The sequence below is a fragment of the Mus caroli genome, unplaced genomic scaffold (genome assembly GCF_978045245.1).
Source record: "Mus caroli unplaced genomic scaffold, Mus_caroli_1 scaffold_4, whole genome shotgun sequence".
Taxonomy (NCBI): domain Eukaryota; kingdom Metazoa; phylum Chordata; class Mammalia; order Rodentia; family Muridae; genus Mus; species Mus caroli.
In genome coordinates, this window is record NW_028227259.1 from 100,747,962 (window position 1) to 100,761,999 (window position 14,038).

A 14,038-nucleotide genomic window follows, 5' to 3' on the forward strand; every position below is an offset into this window, starting at 1 on the left:
AAGATGTATAACAGGTAGCCAAGTCATGTTGGCAGACACAGAAGGCTGGCTGCTTGCATAGCATCCACACCCAGGAAGCAGAGAGTGAATGGAAAGTGTGACTAAGCCCTAAAGCCTCAAGAGCCACCCTCTGTGATCCACTTACTCTGTGAGGCACCATCTCCTCAACCTTCCACAACCTTCCAGAAAGATGGCCAGCTGAGTAACAAATGGCTGATGGAAGCCGAGCCTCATTCAAACCATGGTAGGGGAAATACAGCAGTAGCTACATCCTACAACTATAGCACTTAACACAGACCTAGCAGAGAGTGAGGTTTCATTCACCATAGAGTAGCTACTGTTATCAAACCCATCCAGAATGAAAAGCTAACCCCTCAATGAAAGATACTTGTATAGATACAGACAGGATAAAAAAGATGCCCTTGCTAGTTCACTGATTTGTGTATGAGCATTTGCATTTGTAGCAAAGTTATATAAATCCCAGGATTTTGCATCATCTGTTGAAGTCCTGGAGATAGAAACTTCTTTTGAAGTAATGGGGAGATTTCCTCACATTTGTAACAAAAGCTCAGCGTGGCATATATCAGCTGTCCGCCAGAACTGGCACATTCTATAATGCAGCAGAGGCACGAAGGAAGCGCTTGCTTTTCTATTGAAGAGCAAGTGTATTTGTTGGTGGAGAAATAAGAACATAGATTTATGAGGATCCTCGCAGCCTCAGAATCACAGAAATAGAAATCCAAATAACTAAACAGAATCCCTCAAATGAAGAATACATGACAAAAGCTGGCTGCATCTCCGTCCTTCTCCTGGGGGAAGCCTTCACCTTGCTGCGGGGTGGGCCAGGCAAAAAAAGCTGCTGTGCTGCTGTGTAAATAGCATTTCTTGGAGTGTTTCCATTGAATGAAGACTCCCCTAACTCTCGACTTTAAGTTTTCCTCTTTTCTATAACTGACTAAAATGAGCCCCTAAATTGGGCCAAATCTCTATTGTGTGAAACACACACACAAACCATCAGTTATGCCCTTTGTGGCGCTCACCATTAGAGCCTATTATAGCGTGCCAGTTCTAGAAACTGTACAGTAAAGAGCTGTTGAGGAATTATAACCAGTGCTATGGGAGGCATCGATCAATATGCTACTAGAGAAATTCAGTAATATGAAGCATACAAATTTGGATTTCACAAGTATTTAGGAAGTGCACTCTCTTAGCTCTGGAATTTAAGAGTAACCAGAAGAGGTAAGAACTTTGAAAAAAAATAAACTGGGTGGTACTCGACCCATCCTACTTTGCAACTATAGGAGAGCTCCAGGGATTCCTGAGCCACCCTTGTACCAGAGCAGGGACAGGTGAGGGAAAGAAGTCAGTTCCCCTGTTGAGGTGTTCTTTCTGTTTGGCTCTAGAACATCTTTATGGAGAAAGAAAGAAAAGAATAAGCCCTTTCCCTTGTTCATGTTTGCCTTCCAGAGTTTGTGATTAAGTCATTTTTTGGACTTTGTTCTGGACAAAGCTGGAGCCAGTGGAGTGGGAAGGCAGAGGTGGTGGGCATTTCTTAGGCCCAAGTTGGATTGCATATTAAAAGACTGAGTTCCACGTGTTTCCACATGCTATAAGATCCCTCAATCATTTATGAAGGACACTGGTAATATATCTCTGCTCCTCTTAATGATTTCTGAGATTACTAGCTCAGCCTCCAAGAACTGCCTCTTTTTCTCCCAGTGAGGGCTCACTAGCATGGCTGCATCAGAATGCACCTTATAGTAAAAGAACAGCTATCCACACACCTCTGGCAGGTGAGGGAAGCTGAAGACTTAAGAGGCAGTGGCATGTGTGGGACTATCATGTGATAGACAGACACAGCCTTTTGCTGATTGCCTGGAAAGGAAGAAGAGGACAAGGTTGGCGCAGAGATGGTTCCACCTGCTCCTCACCGTGAAAGGGCTGCTTCCCTCTGTGTACTCCACAAAGCCCTCTGGAGATTCCAAGTGCTCTTCATGAATCTACTCTTTTTGTAGTCACTAAGGGAGCTAAATTGCACATTCAGGTCCTCAGGAGGAATGAGAGAATGGAGAAAAAGATTAAGGAGCATGGGCACACATAGAAGGATGCCACACTCGATTCTCTGATATCAGGACAAGGGAGTGAGCCCAAGCGGTTGGATCTCACTGTGCAGCCCCTTGTCAAGGAGGAAGGCCCGGGGGGTATTTAGGTGAACAGAGGCCTCTCAGGTTAACCATGTATGAGCAGCATCTTTAGTAACCATACTACAGTTTTAATTGACATTAAGCCTTTGGCTGACCAAATTTAGCTGAGGAGGTTTGCCTGTAGAGACTGCTATGCAAAGTACTGCCCTCTTTCTGTGTGAGTTCAGTTGGTTTAAGAGTGTAAAATATGACTTTTCTTTTTGTAATTATCTATTTTTGAGACTATAATAAAATTATCTAACAACAATATGAGCTAACCAGTACCCCCCAGAGCTCGTGTCTCTAGCTGCTTATGTAGCAGAAGATGGCCTAGTTGGCCATCACTAGCGAAGCCCCTTGGTCTTGCAAACTTTATATGCCCCAGTACAGGGGAGCACCAGGGCCAAGAAGTGGGAGTGGGTGAGTAGGGGAGTGGGGGGGGGGGAGAAAAATTATCTAATTTCCCCTTCCCTTTCCTTCCTCTAAACCATTCGTATACCCATCTTTGCTCTCTTTCAAATTCATGAACTCTTTTTTTTTCATTCATTGTTTTTACATACATATGGTGTATGTATATCTTTGCACCTCCAGTTAAGATTCATGTACACACACACACACTCCTAAACACATGAGTCCACATGCTCAGTCTGTATAACGTAACTTGTGTGCGTGACCATCTTAAGTTCTGCCAGTTCTACCGATTTCCCTGCATTACTTTTGGTTTATTTCCTCTACTTTAAAAAACTGAATTCTTATTGCTTTAATGGTAAGACATAACTGGACATATTTTCTATATTGGTATAAATGTGGCACATTAAAATGCCATGAGCCATTATTTTCTTTAGAGTTGTTTTTTAAAAATACTGGTCAAATAAAACCTTCTGTCTTGATCTTTGTAATATCTTACTAGGGATATTAGATGTACCAAAATCAGAATTATACCAACTATTTTTGAATATACATATCAACTTTCTTCAAGGGAATCCACAGCTTTTGGAATATTTTTATTTCTGGGTGGTACATGTGCCTGCATATGTTTTAATGTGTTAATATGTGCACAGACATGTGTATGGATGTGTCTGTGGAGACCAACGAAATCCCGAGAGTGCTATAAAAGGATATACCTGGGAAAGTGTTCTAGAATGAAGAGCCCAGAAAGCCTTTCTGGAAGGCAAGGCAGAAGGATGAGTCAGAACTAGAGATAAGAGAGCTGGTGGTTATATAAAGGGGATCCAGGATTTCTAGACATAAGTGGAAGGGAGGGAGGTAGAGAAACAAGATTTGTGGAAATGCTGATCATAAACTTTTTAGGATTTAAGAAAAACCAGGACAATATCATGAAAAGCACCACTGGTGGATTCCAGGAGAGGGGGTTGCAAGTGGGTCAGACTATATGTGGGAAAAGCAGGGAGGCATAGGAGTATACTCCAGCAGGGAGGACTGTATGAGAGCACACCTGCAGTCAAGATAGTAGCCTTGGCTCATCTCCACTTGTGGAAATTCGAAAAGGAAAAAGTTTTAATTTTTATTGGAGAGATTAAACAGCTAGGACCCAGTGGACAACTAGATCTGGGTGAAAGAAGGGAGAATCAGGATAGACTCCAAGGTTTTCAACACAGATAACTGAGCAGAAGGAGCAACAATGGTTGTTCTTTTGGAGAGATGAAAGCAGACCAGTTGGGGCATCTGTCCTGAACGCCTCAATTATAACTGCTAAGAATTACAACTGGGTAAGCCAATAAACCAGGTCACATCTACATCCAATGTCTTAAAATGCAAGATTTCACAATCTCCACAATAAAGTTGTCACCTAAAAGTCATATGTGTCTGCATCATAAACGACAGGGAGAGGTTGATTTCCTAAGTAATGTTCAAATAAAACCATTTCTCTTCATCTGAGTATGAATTCTGTTGCTGAATTACCGAACAATCTGGATGTGGGATTCTTGTTCTTGGATTTATATCCATCATTGGGAAAACGAATTGCCTTCTTCTATTGTAGAAAAATAAAACTAATATTTTCTGTGTCCGTTGCTCACAGAAGAAGGTTATGGGCCACAACTAAAAGGCAGGTTGGAGCTGAGCTTTGTTTCCATGCAGCATCTGTCTAGATTTGCTCAGTGTCTCTCGACTTGTGGTTGTAATCATCTGGTCATCTCCCTTTCCCCTTCACCACTCAGCATGCAACAGGCATTGCAGAAGCTGTGATTCACAGGGCAGCTGCACCTCCTGCCGAGATCCAAGCAAGGTCCTGCTCTTTGGGGAATGTCAGTATGAGAGCTGCACCCCCCAGTACTACCTTGACATCGCCAGGAAGACTTGCAAAGGTAAAGCTTTCCCTGAATTGTGTGAGGATTCTTTTATTCGGGGAGATTCTTTTACTCCAGACACCCTTCTTCGGTAAACACTTTCGTCACATTCCTTTTAATTTCCAGAGTATAGCAACCATGATGCATGCATGCACTTATGCATCCATTGGACAAGTTCTTGCAGTTCCTTCCCATTGCCCAATATTGTATCTCACATTGGTAAAGAGACCAGAGGTAGCAAGTGACAAAGAAACCCTTCAGTTGTATTTCCTTGGTCCACCTACTATTCTGATGTGTTGAGGTTTTGATGATCTCTTTTCACACTGGAACACATCACATATAAGACTTGAGATTTCTCTGTTTCTTTGGAAAGTTTCAGGAATGTGATAACAACCAGTTTGTATCTGTAGAGTACAACTGTAGGTTGAGCTGCATAGCTCTTGGCCCTGCTTTACCACAGTCCTTAATGCTCTCTCTATACTGGGGCTTTTCTGGAGATGTCTGTTACCTCCCTGGGCCAGGGAGCATTTGCATTTCCTAGACTTGAAGCTTAATGAATTCAAGAATTATGTCTAAATTGTTTATCTGGACTTAGCATCCTCAAATGAGGGAAAACACCAAATATCATTTCCACCCGTAATTGGAATTCCTGTGCCAGATTGACTATTTTCCTTGCCTCCTCTTAGGCTAACATCTCTCCATGTTTCATTCTAAGTCTCCGGTTCTGTCGGAGGAGGGCCAGCTCAGAAACAGAGCTCAAATGTCTGTCAAGTAAACTCTGGAAGTTCTCGGCCTCTGCAAAATTACGCAGTTTCCATGCCAAGAAATCCTACTTGGCTGTCAACTTAGGTGGTCTTCCATGTTTATAACCACAGGAACTTTTCTGTTCCTTCCTCTCTAACCAGGGGCTGTCAGTCTGTGGTGAAAAACAAGGTTCTCTCAGATCCTCCATGTTAGAAATGATTTCATAACTGTGCTGGTTTTCAAGGCTCTGTTTTCAGTCATTTTTCCCTCAGGACTGATTCAACCAAATAAATGAAGTAGATGAACGTTATAAACCTTCAGAGTACGTGTACTAACTTGCACATGTACCTGCTACCTAAGGACTTAGCAATATTGCATGAAGGAAAAGAGGAGTTGGTCCGGCTTTATAGCTGGGTAGGAAAATGGGCCTTGAGTGGAAATGCGTTGTCTGAGACAAACAGTTCCTCTACAGACCTCTATTGAGCTGTTACTCTATACCAGGTACTGTACTTAGTTATTGTGATCGGAGCCAGGGACTCACAGATCCTAAGTGCATGCTTACCACTGAGCTCTCCTGACTCTGTGTTAATTGTTTGCATTCATCGTTTCATTTTGTCTTCCCAGTGGCCTCAGGAGGTAGGTACTACTGTATATTTTATTAGGCCTCTAGAGGTTTAGGAAAGATAGGAAAATGGAGAAGAAAAGCAGTCAAATGATCATGTAATAGACTTGCCCAACCTCGAAACTCATGTACTTCACTTGGCTATGCCTTCCCATCATCCAGGTACCCGCCCCCAAAAGATCCCCTAGAACATTGCCTCTCAAACATGAGCTCTCTAATTGGATCAGTGTTTCCGGGGACATCAAAACCTCCAGCTACAAACATGATCATGATTATAACAGCAAGACTACCAGGGAGGGCAGTAGCTTGCTTCTCTGTGCCCCAGCCCCCAGGACTCCTGACTCAATGCTGAGCCTGATAAGTATGTTTTAACAATGTCTCTGGACTGCTGAGGTCCACATCCTAGGCTGGTCTTACTGCAGCAGAAACTCCTTGTCTCACTTTTATGTTCTCCCCATGCAATGAACTGTGCCCTTGCAGGCGCTTGTTGAACAGAGAAGCATTCAAACTAGTTTGTTCTGCCCTAAATGAGGTCTTCCATCATGCACTAATCCCCTTCTTTCTGGAGAGTCCCTTTATACCTCGTTTGTTCTTTCTACCACGCTGTCTCCATTAGGCTTTCAATGGGTCTGGTGTCATGGCAGCAACAGAATTCTTAGCTATGTCTCTGATATCTCTGAGTATTTGGAGGAGGTCAGAGATAGGTCTGTGGGGCAAGCCTGCTCCCTGGAATTGGTCTGGCATAAAGAACTAGGGTGGCCCGAGGCTGAAGTACTCAGGTGCCTATGGAATAAAGCCAGGTTGATCCGGCTCTACAGAAGTCCTGTTGACAAGCAGGCTCTGCACAGGCTTGAACTGTTCCTTGTGCATGCCTGTGTCTGACACAATTAGGAAATGCTAAACCTCAAGAAGCGTTTAAAGGCCTACAAGCCGGGGCCTCGTTACAGCTCGCTCATCTGACATCTCTTGTGTTGTCCTTACTTTATCTCTCACAGCTACAGACAAGTGGCCTCCTAATAGTTTGCTAGGACTGATGGGAGACAGAATGGAAGCTGCTCTAACATAGGCTTTCTTTCTAGAGTGTGACTGGAGTTGCAACGCCTGTACTGGGCCTCTTCGAACAGACTGTCTGCAGTGCATGGACGGCTACTTTCTCCAGGATGGTGTGTGTGTGGAGCAGTGCTCACCACAACACTACCGGGACTCCGGCTCCTGCAAGCGTAAGTGTCAGCCTCAAGCTTTTAAGGAGCCGGTAAGGTGTTCTTCTGGCTTTTCTACACCTCCTGGTTTCCTTCTTCAGCAATGTCTCTGCTATCAGTGACAATTTCCTTTTCCTTTCCCCATGCCTTAGTAGAACACAAGCTAAAATCTGCTATCAGTATGACAACCATATAGTTAAGTGGTCACATAAACATTTCTCTGAACCATTAATTTTAGATTTCCTTAAACATGTAACAATCCTATTCTCAAGACGAGAAGCTCTGTATACCTAGAAATTTGAACCACCAGAAAGACTGATAATTAATTACAATAAAAATGAATATCTGCTAATTATTTTTGTGTTTGTCTAGTATTTTCTATAATCTGATCCAAACTCCATGGGAGGAGTTTGGGATGTTATTTTCACTTCTGAGATGTAGGAAGGGCATGGTTCATAAAGTAGAGAGGCTAGCCCTGAGACCTCCACTGAGAGTTGCAGCAGACACAACCAGGAGCTGGGCTCCGTCACTCTTGTTGACACACTTTGCCCAGTGTATGGGTCCCATTGCTTCATGACCTTTGCCATAAATGCCCAGAGTCCACTTGGAAAACCCGCATAGACGCCTGTTGACTTGACTTTTGTCTTTCAGGCTGTGACAGCCACTGTGTTGAGTGTCAGGGTCCCCACGAGTGCACACGCTGTGAAGAGCCCTTTCTCCTCTTCCAAGCCCAGTGTGTCCAAGAATGTGGGAAAGGATACTTTGCAGATCATGCCAAGCACAGATGCATAGGTGAGCTGCGTCTTTGCTGAGTGCTTTGGGAAGAACTTGGGCCAGCCAGCAAGTCGTCTGCACTGATTCTCATGTAACCAAGACCATCTGACATAGAAGCAGAATAAAAGCCAATGAGCTTGGCCTAGGTCATTGATTGCTTCCCACATACTTATGCCAAATGCTGGTTAAATAGAATACAGGAAGCCAGACTGATAATTCTCTTGTACAAATCAATATTGTTCCTAAAGGTCTTTGTAGAAACAAAGCCAGCATTTTATGGAATGCAAAGCTTATATTGAATGACTGTGAAGTACCCATTAAAAGTGGATCAGCTATATTGGTGTGGATGTAGAACGTTCAGTATGTAGACTAAATCACTCATGACCCCAGTATTGATATTATATCCTTAAGGAATAGGATTTGGGCAATCGCTTAGTGAGAAACACTGGTGCTTTTACTACTAGACTGAAGTTAAGCCCAAAGTCTTAACCTTGTCCATGGAATCATCTCAGAAGAATTCCTACCTGCTGTCACTTCTATGGAAACCTGTTGCCTGGTGCATTCACTAGCAAGAATACTTGATGTAGAATAATAGTGCACAGGTAACATGGGGTCATTTCTGAGTGCTTTGGGAAAAACTCCCTTGGGTTTTACATGTCCCTACATTGTTTTCATCTCTAATGTCTCATTTAATATTCACAATGACTTTGTGAAACAAAGACATGGTAGACAGAGAGTATCCTGTTCTAAAAGCGTGAAAATCAAGGCAGCTTTGAAGAGTTAAGGCAACACATTGAGCCCTAGATCTCTGATTCCAGTCTAAAGCCCTAACCCTGTGCTACATAGCTCTACCATAATAAATCCCAGCCCAGGAAGCAGGACAAGTGGACATGGAGCACTCTGTCTTTCAAAGGTTATTAACTTGATCAAAAGAAGAAGAAAGCCCTATGGTACTTTTAAGAGCTAGCTCTCTGAGTGAGGTTAATACTTACGGTCACTATTCTCATTCTCGGGTGACACAGCTCTCACAGTAATAATACTGTGGTGTGGAAGAACAGTGAGCCCTCCTTGTGTGCCTGGCACTTCAGACTGTAATGCTTGTATTCCTGCAGACTACTGTCTGTATTAGGCGCTATTTCTACCCTTATTATTAAGACAAGAACCCAGATTGTAAAAGACAGTTCAGGGTCACAGTTGGTAAGAGACAGAGAAGGCATAGTAACCCAGAGGAACCCATGCTCTTCGTCTCCCTAACCAGCATCTCTCACAAGTCAGTAGGCCCTCTAGGACATTCATCCATGAGTGGTGTTCTTTACATGATGTTGTATGAGTTGAGTGTGGGTCTCACTATTCCGTTCCCTCCTTGGGGGAGATCAGCTCCCTACGAATATCAGTAAGGAAAATGAATTCTCTGTTGTTACAGTGAGGCAAGCATTTATCCATTGCTGGCGTTTTGGCTCTTCTGGTTACAGTACCTCTGTTTGCCACTGTGGTCCTACCAAAGGGATGTGCTTCGCTGTGCCTTAATTGTGTCTTCTTTCTGGCAGCCTGCCCTCGGGGATGCTTGCGGTGCAGCCACAAAGATCGGTGTCACTTGTGCGACCACGGTTTCTTTCTGAAGAGTGGTCTCTGCATGCCCACCTGTGTCCCTGGTTTCTCTGGCCACTCAACGAATGAAAACTGCACTGGTAAGATCATCTTTGCTGGAAGTCTGTTGATGTTACCAGTCATGTCTCTGAACAAATGATGCATCTCCAGATACGGTTAACATCTGTTCTATGAAATTCAGCTTTCCTATTGTGCTGAGAGCCGTGATTCTACTATTTGTAGAACATAGGCAGTTAGGAAGATCTAACTCCTGATATCTTTGATCTTAGGATGAAAACAGAAGGGCTCTGTACCTTAACAGTCATAACTATCAGATAAGAAATTCGATGGCCGGGCGTGGTGGCGCACGCCTTTAATCCCAGCACTCGGGAGGCAGAGGCAGGCGGATTTCTGAGTCCGAGGCCAGCCTGGTCTACAGAGTGAGTTCCAGGACAGCCAGGGCTACACAGAGAAACCCTGACTCGAAAAACCAAAAAAAAAAAAAAAAAAAAAAAAAAAAAAAAAGAAATTCGATGTAAATTTAGGTGTGATCTTTAGAAAATCACGTACATATGACATGTCTAACGCATTGATTGTCTTCATGTAAACTCGCATAGCTAATTCTGCTGAGGTGCCGTAGTGTATCTTTTATACACAAAGTGGAGAGGAGTTCTAAACGAATAGTGTGAGAAGACTGGTCCATTAACTGCAGATGTTGGAAGTGCATTGATTGGAAGGTGTTCTGTAAGGAACTCTCTCCCAACACAGATCAGACATCTCCCTTTAAAAGCAGAGAAATGAATTTAAATTCAACCTCGTTTTGAACCTTCTAACCTTCTAACCTTCTAAACCCTAACCTTTGTGGGTAGGAAAAGCTTGAGAGTTGTACCATGGCTGAGAGCTCCTGGGGTTTTGTTAATCAATAATATGGGGATTTTGATATCTTTTATTTCTTGACAGTACCGGGGATTGAACCTAGGGCTTCACACATGGTAGGCAAGTATTCCACCCTTGTCCCACAGTCTCAGCACTAATATGGGCATTTTTTTTTTATGCTAACAGCCCACTACATAGTCTGTCTCCACATCTTTGATCTCTAAAGTGATTAAAACTTTTAAAGAAGAAAATTAGTACATCTCTGGCATTCTTTGCTTGGGATCTTCTTGGGAACTGCAAGTGCTTGTGAGATCCCGCACACATTAACTTAGGAAAATGGATTTCACTTTCATTAGGATAATTTTTTTGTAGGAGTCACCACCATGGAACTTGGCATCCTCAAGGTGTCCTCCTCTGACCTAATTTTAGACAGGCACACTGCCAGACAAAGACCTTGATAAACTACATTGCAGGAGAAAGGATCGATTCTACATCACCATTCCCAAGTCATTAGATACTTCATATGGACAGAGATGATCAAACTTTTATGACCCTGTATATGTGCTTCCCATGAGTTCTGACTCTGAGCCATTGCCCTGTGGACTAACAGGTACCCTTCTAAGAATGGCATCACACACCTGCCTCTCTGTTTACTCTAGCTGCATATAACATGACACTTGTGTCAGGAAAAGACTGTGGTTTTCAAACTTGCCAGCTCACTAGCGTTACCTGGGTGTCTATAAAATTAATGAGACTCATCTCAGAGCATTTCATTCAGGATCTTTAGCAATATAGCACAAGAATCCCTGTTACTATATAAGACCTCTATATGAATCCTTATTTGAATTATAAAGATAGAAAATATACAAAAATTTCTATCCTTTAAACTATATTACACAGTGATTATTTTTAAAAAGTCTACTCAAAAAGCCATGTAACAGTCACCACCACCTAATTCCAGGACATTTTCATCAGCCTAAAAAGAAACTTCATAACCTTTAGCAGTGTCTGTTCATTTCCCTATCACTCCAGCCTCTGGCAATCACTAATTTACTTTCCGTCTTTGTAGATGTGCCTACTCTAGACATCTCACATCAATAGAGCTACCCAGTATTCATCCTTTCATGTCTGGCTTCAATGTGTGGCTCTAATGTCAAGGTGTATCCATGTTAGAGCCTGCCCCTGGCATCCCTTTTCATCTTTATGGATACTCTGACAACGTTTTATGGATACATCACATTGTTTGGATCTGTTTACTTCTTCACCTCCATGTTTGTTTGTTTTTAAAGCTGAATGTTGAACCCATAACAGGTAGGCCCTCTGCCACTGAGCCACAGGCTCAGCCTTTGTTTATGGTTTTAACAGCCGTTTTCTCTTTCGGCCTGTTTTGAGTACCATGACTATGAACATCCACAGGCAAGTCTTTGTGTAGGCAAGCTCTTGAAATTCTCCGCGGCATCAACAGCAGCACTGTTGGGACACATGCTAACTATATTTTATTTGAGGAACTGGCCAACTGAATTTCCTAATGATTGTGCTATTTTACATAATTAACAACAATCTGTGTGGATTCTAATTTCTTCACACCTTGCCAACAATTATTATTGCCTATCCTAGCAGAGGTGAAGTTTTCTTCATATAACTGAGGTTTTGGTTTCCAGGCTGGTGACTAATGTATGACACTATTTGTGATTTGTGCTTATTGGCCTTTTGTGTGTAGAGCTTCTTTAGAGAAAAGCTTATTCCAATTCTAATGCATTTTCAGTTTTGCCCTTCACTGTTGCTGAGATATAGCGACTGGTTATTTGTTCTTCCCCCACCCCCAGCTTGAAGACTCATAAACATACTCTCCCATTCTAGAAGTTGTCTTTTTATATTGGTGTTTTGAAGTACAAACATTTTTAATTTTAATGATGCCAATTAAATTGGTTTTTTTCCTTTTAATCTTAAACTATTTTGCTATACTCAAGAAATAATTGCTAGCTTATTTTTTAACTTTATTTCTATATTGTCTTTCAACAAGTTTAAAATTTAACTCTTCCATCTAAGCTCTAGTTATCCTCCTGGGCATCCAGCTGAGCCTACTCAGGGTAGAAGGATGCTGGTTGTAGAATAGCCTACATCACCTCTGAGTACCTCTGAATTAGTATTAAAGGCCTGCTGCTTTAAAATAATACATAAATAAATAAACCCAATTAGTGACGATGACAAGTCTGACCTTTAGGTTCATACGTTTTCTAGACAAAATGTACACTCCGAGTCTTCATGTGAATGGCTCCTTGACCCTTGGAATTGGTTCAATGAAGCCACTGGACTTTTCTCTCCTGAACATCCAACACCAGGATGGCAGAGTGGAAGATCTGCTGTTCCACGTTGTAAGCACGCCCACCAATGGCCAGCTGCTGCTCTCAAGAAATGGCAAGGAGGTCCAGCTGGAGAAGGCTGGCCATTTTAGCTGGAAAGATGTGAATGAGAAGAAAGTGCGCTTTGTACACAGCAAAGAGAAGCTCAGGTAAGCCAACTCTGTTGTCCTGTCCTGTTCTTTCTCTGCCTGTCCACCCCCAACCTCTTTCTTAATAGCCATCCCTTCCCATTGGGGAAGATCAATACTCCACAAATGCTTCTGGCTGCCTGTCATCGTTCCCTGTAATTGCTTTGAGAGTATGCTTCTGTTTGAGACATTTTCATTTTATCACATAATTATGGGTAATTCTCTGATGTGACAGGAAAATTCTACATATAATTACCCAGGTTTTGGGCCCCATAGAAACAAAACTTATATAGACCCAGATTCTTCCTCTATATGAGGGCAATGTTAGGGAGCCATGAACAGATAAAGGAGGGGACATGGCTTGTCGAGGTATCCTTTGGCCCCTGGAGTTTGGGAAGAAATCTTAGAGTCACACTTAGCTTTTTATTATCCACTTTAAGAGATTAATTGTGGCTAATTTTTAAGCCTGGTCCTCGGGTGCTATACACACTTCTGGCTCTCTTCCCTACTCCAGCTGATGTATGCCTCCAGAATGTAATTGAACATTAACAAGATCCCAAGCAAATATAGCATTATAATTAGCAGAGTAAATCTACTAAACAGAAATCCCGAAATGGACCCCTAAAGATCAGAATGCCCCGCTGCATTCTCTGTCACCCTGGTCTACTTCGTTGGCCTGCATAGCTCACCATAGACTGTGTGTGGACAAGGGATTGCAGCCAATGAAACAGTGATAAGAACACATGAATATTTCTACTGTCAACACTAAACATGGGTGTTTCTCTTGTTGCTTTGATTGGCTGACTGACTGATTGATTGATCGATTGATCGGTATTTGGCTTAAATGGTACATAGGAAGAAAAATTGATGGCAGTTTCTCTATTACAGTTCAGAGCTGATGATTTCAGTAACCTTCCCTTATCATATCATAGGAGCAAGAACAGCTAACGTTTATTGACTGCTCCTGTTGAGCCAAGCGTCATGTAAAGCAGTCCACATGAACTGTGTAAATCATGTTCCCATTCTACAGCCTTGAGATGAGAGTATGAGTAATAGTACTGAGCCAAGCTCCAAGCCAGCACTCTCTGACTCACCAGACTGTACTGTTAGCCACAGTGATTTCTGTCTCCCCAATATTCTAGTAATATCTAGCCCATGCCTGTTGTCAGGGGGTCAAGGTGACTGTGTAGCAAGCACACACTGCTGTGGTGTGTGTCATGCCATCCAGGCACCTCCAAAATCCTTCTTCACAA

General features: G+C 42.6%; 1 protein-coding gene across 2 annotated transcripts in view; it reads left to right on the forward strand.

Moving 5' to 3' along the window:
* Positions 1 to 14,038, forward strand: part of Fras1 (Fraser extracellular matrix complex subunit 1) — a 419,154-nt gene that overhangs the window by 270,463 nt on the left and 134,653 nt on the right. The window contains exons 23-27 of one of the 2 annotated variants that reach the window (XM_021162463.3): positions 4,364 to 4,510; positions 6,938 to 7,078; positions 7,709 to 7,849; positions 9,379 to 9,519; positions 12,536 to 12,806. In XM_021162463.3, the coding sequence (XP_021018122.1) occupies positions 4,364 to 4,510; positions 6,938 to 7,078; positions 7,709 to 7,849; positions 9,379 to 9,519; positions 12,536 to 12,806 (841 nt within the window). The remainder of the gene's footprint in view (positions 1 to 4,363; positions 4,511 to 6,937; positions 7,079 to 7,708; positions 7,850 to 9,378; positions 9,520 to 12,535; positions 12,807 to 14,038) is intronic. The other variant, XM_029477538.2, reaches the window with a different exon arrangement.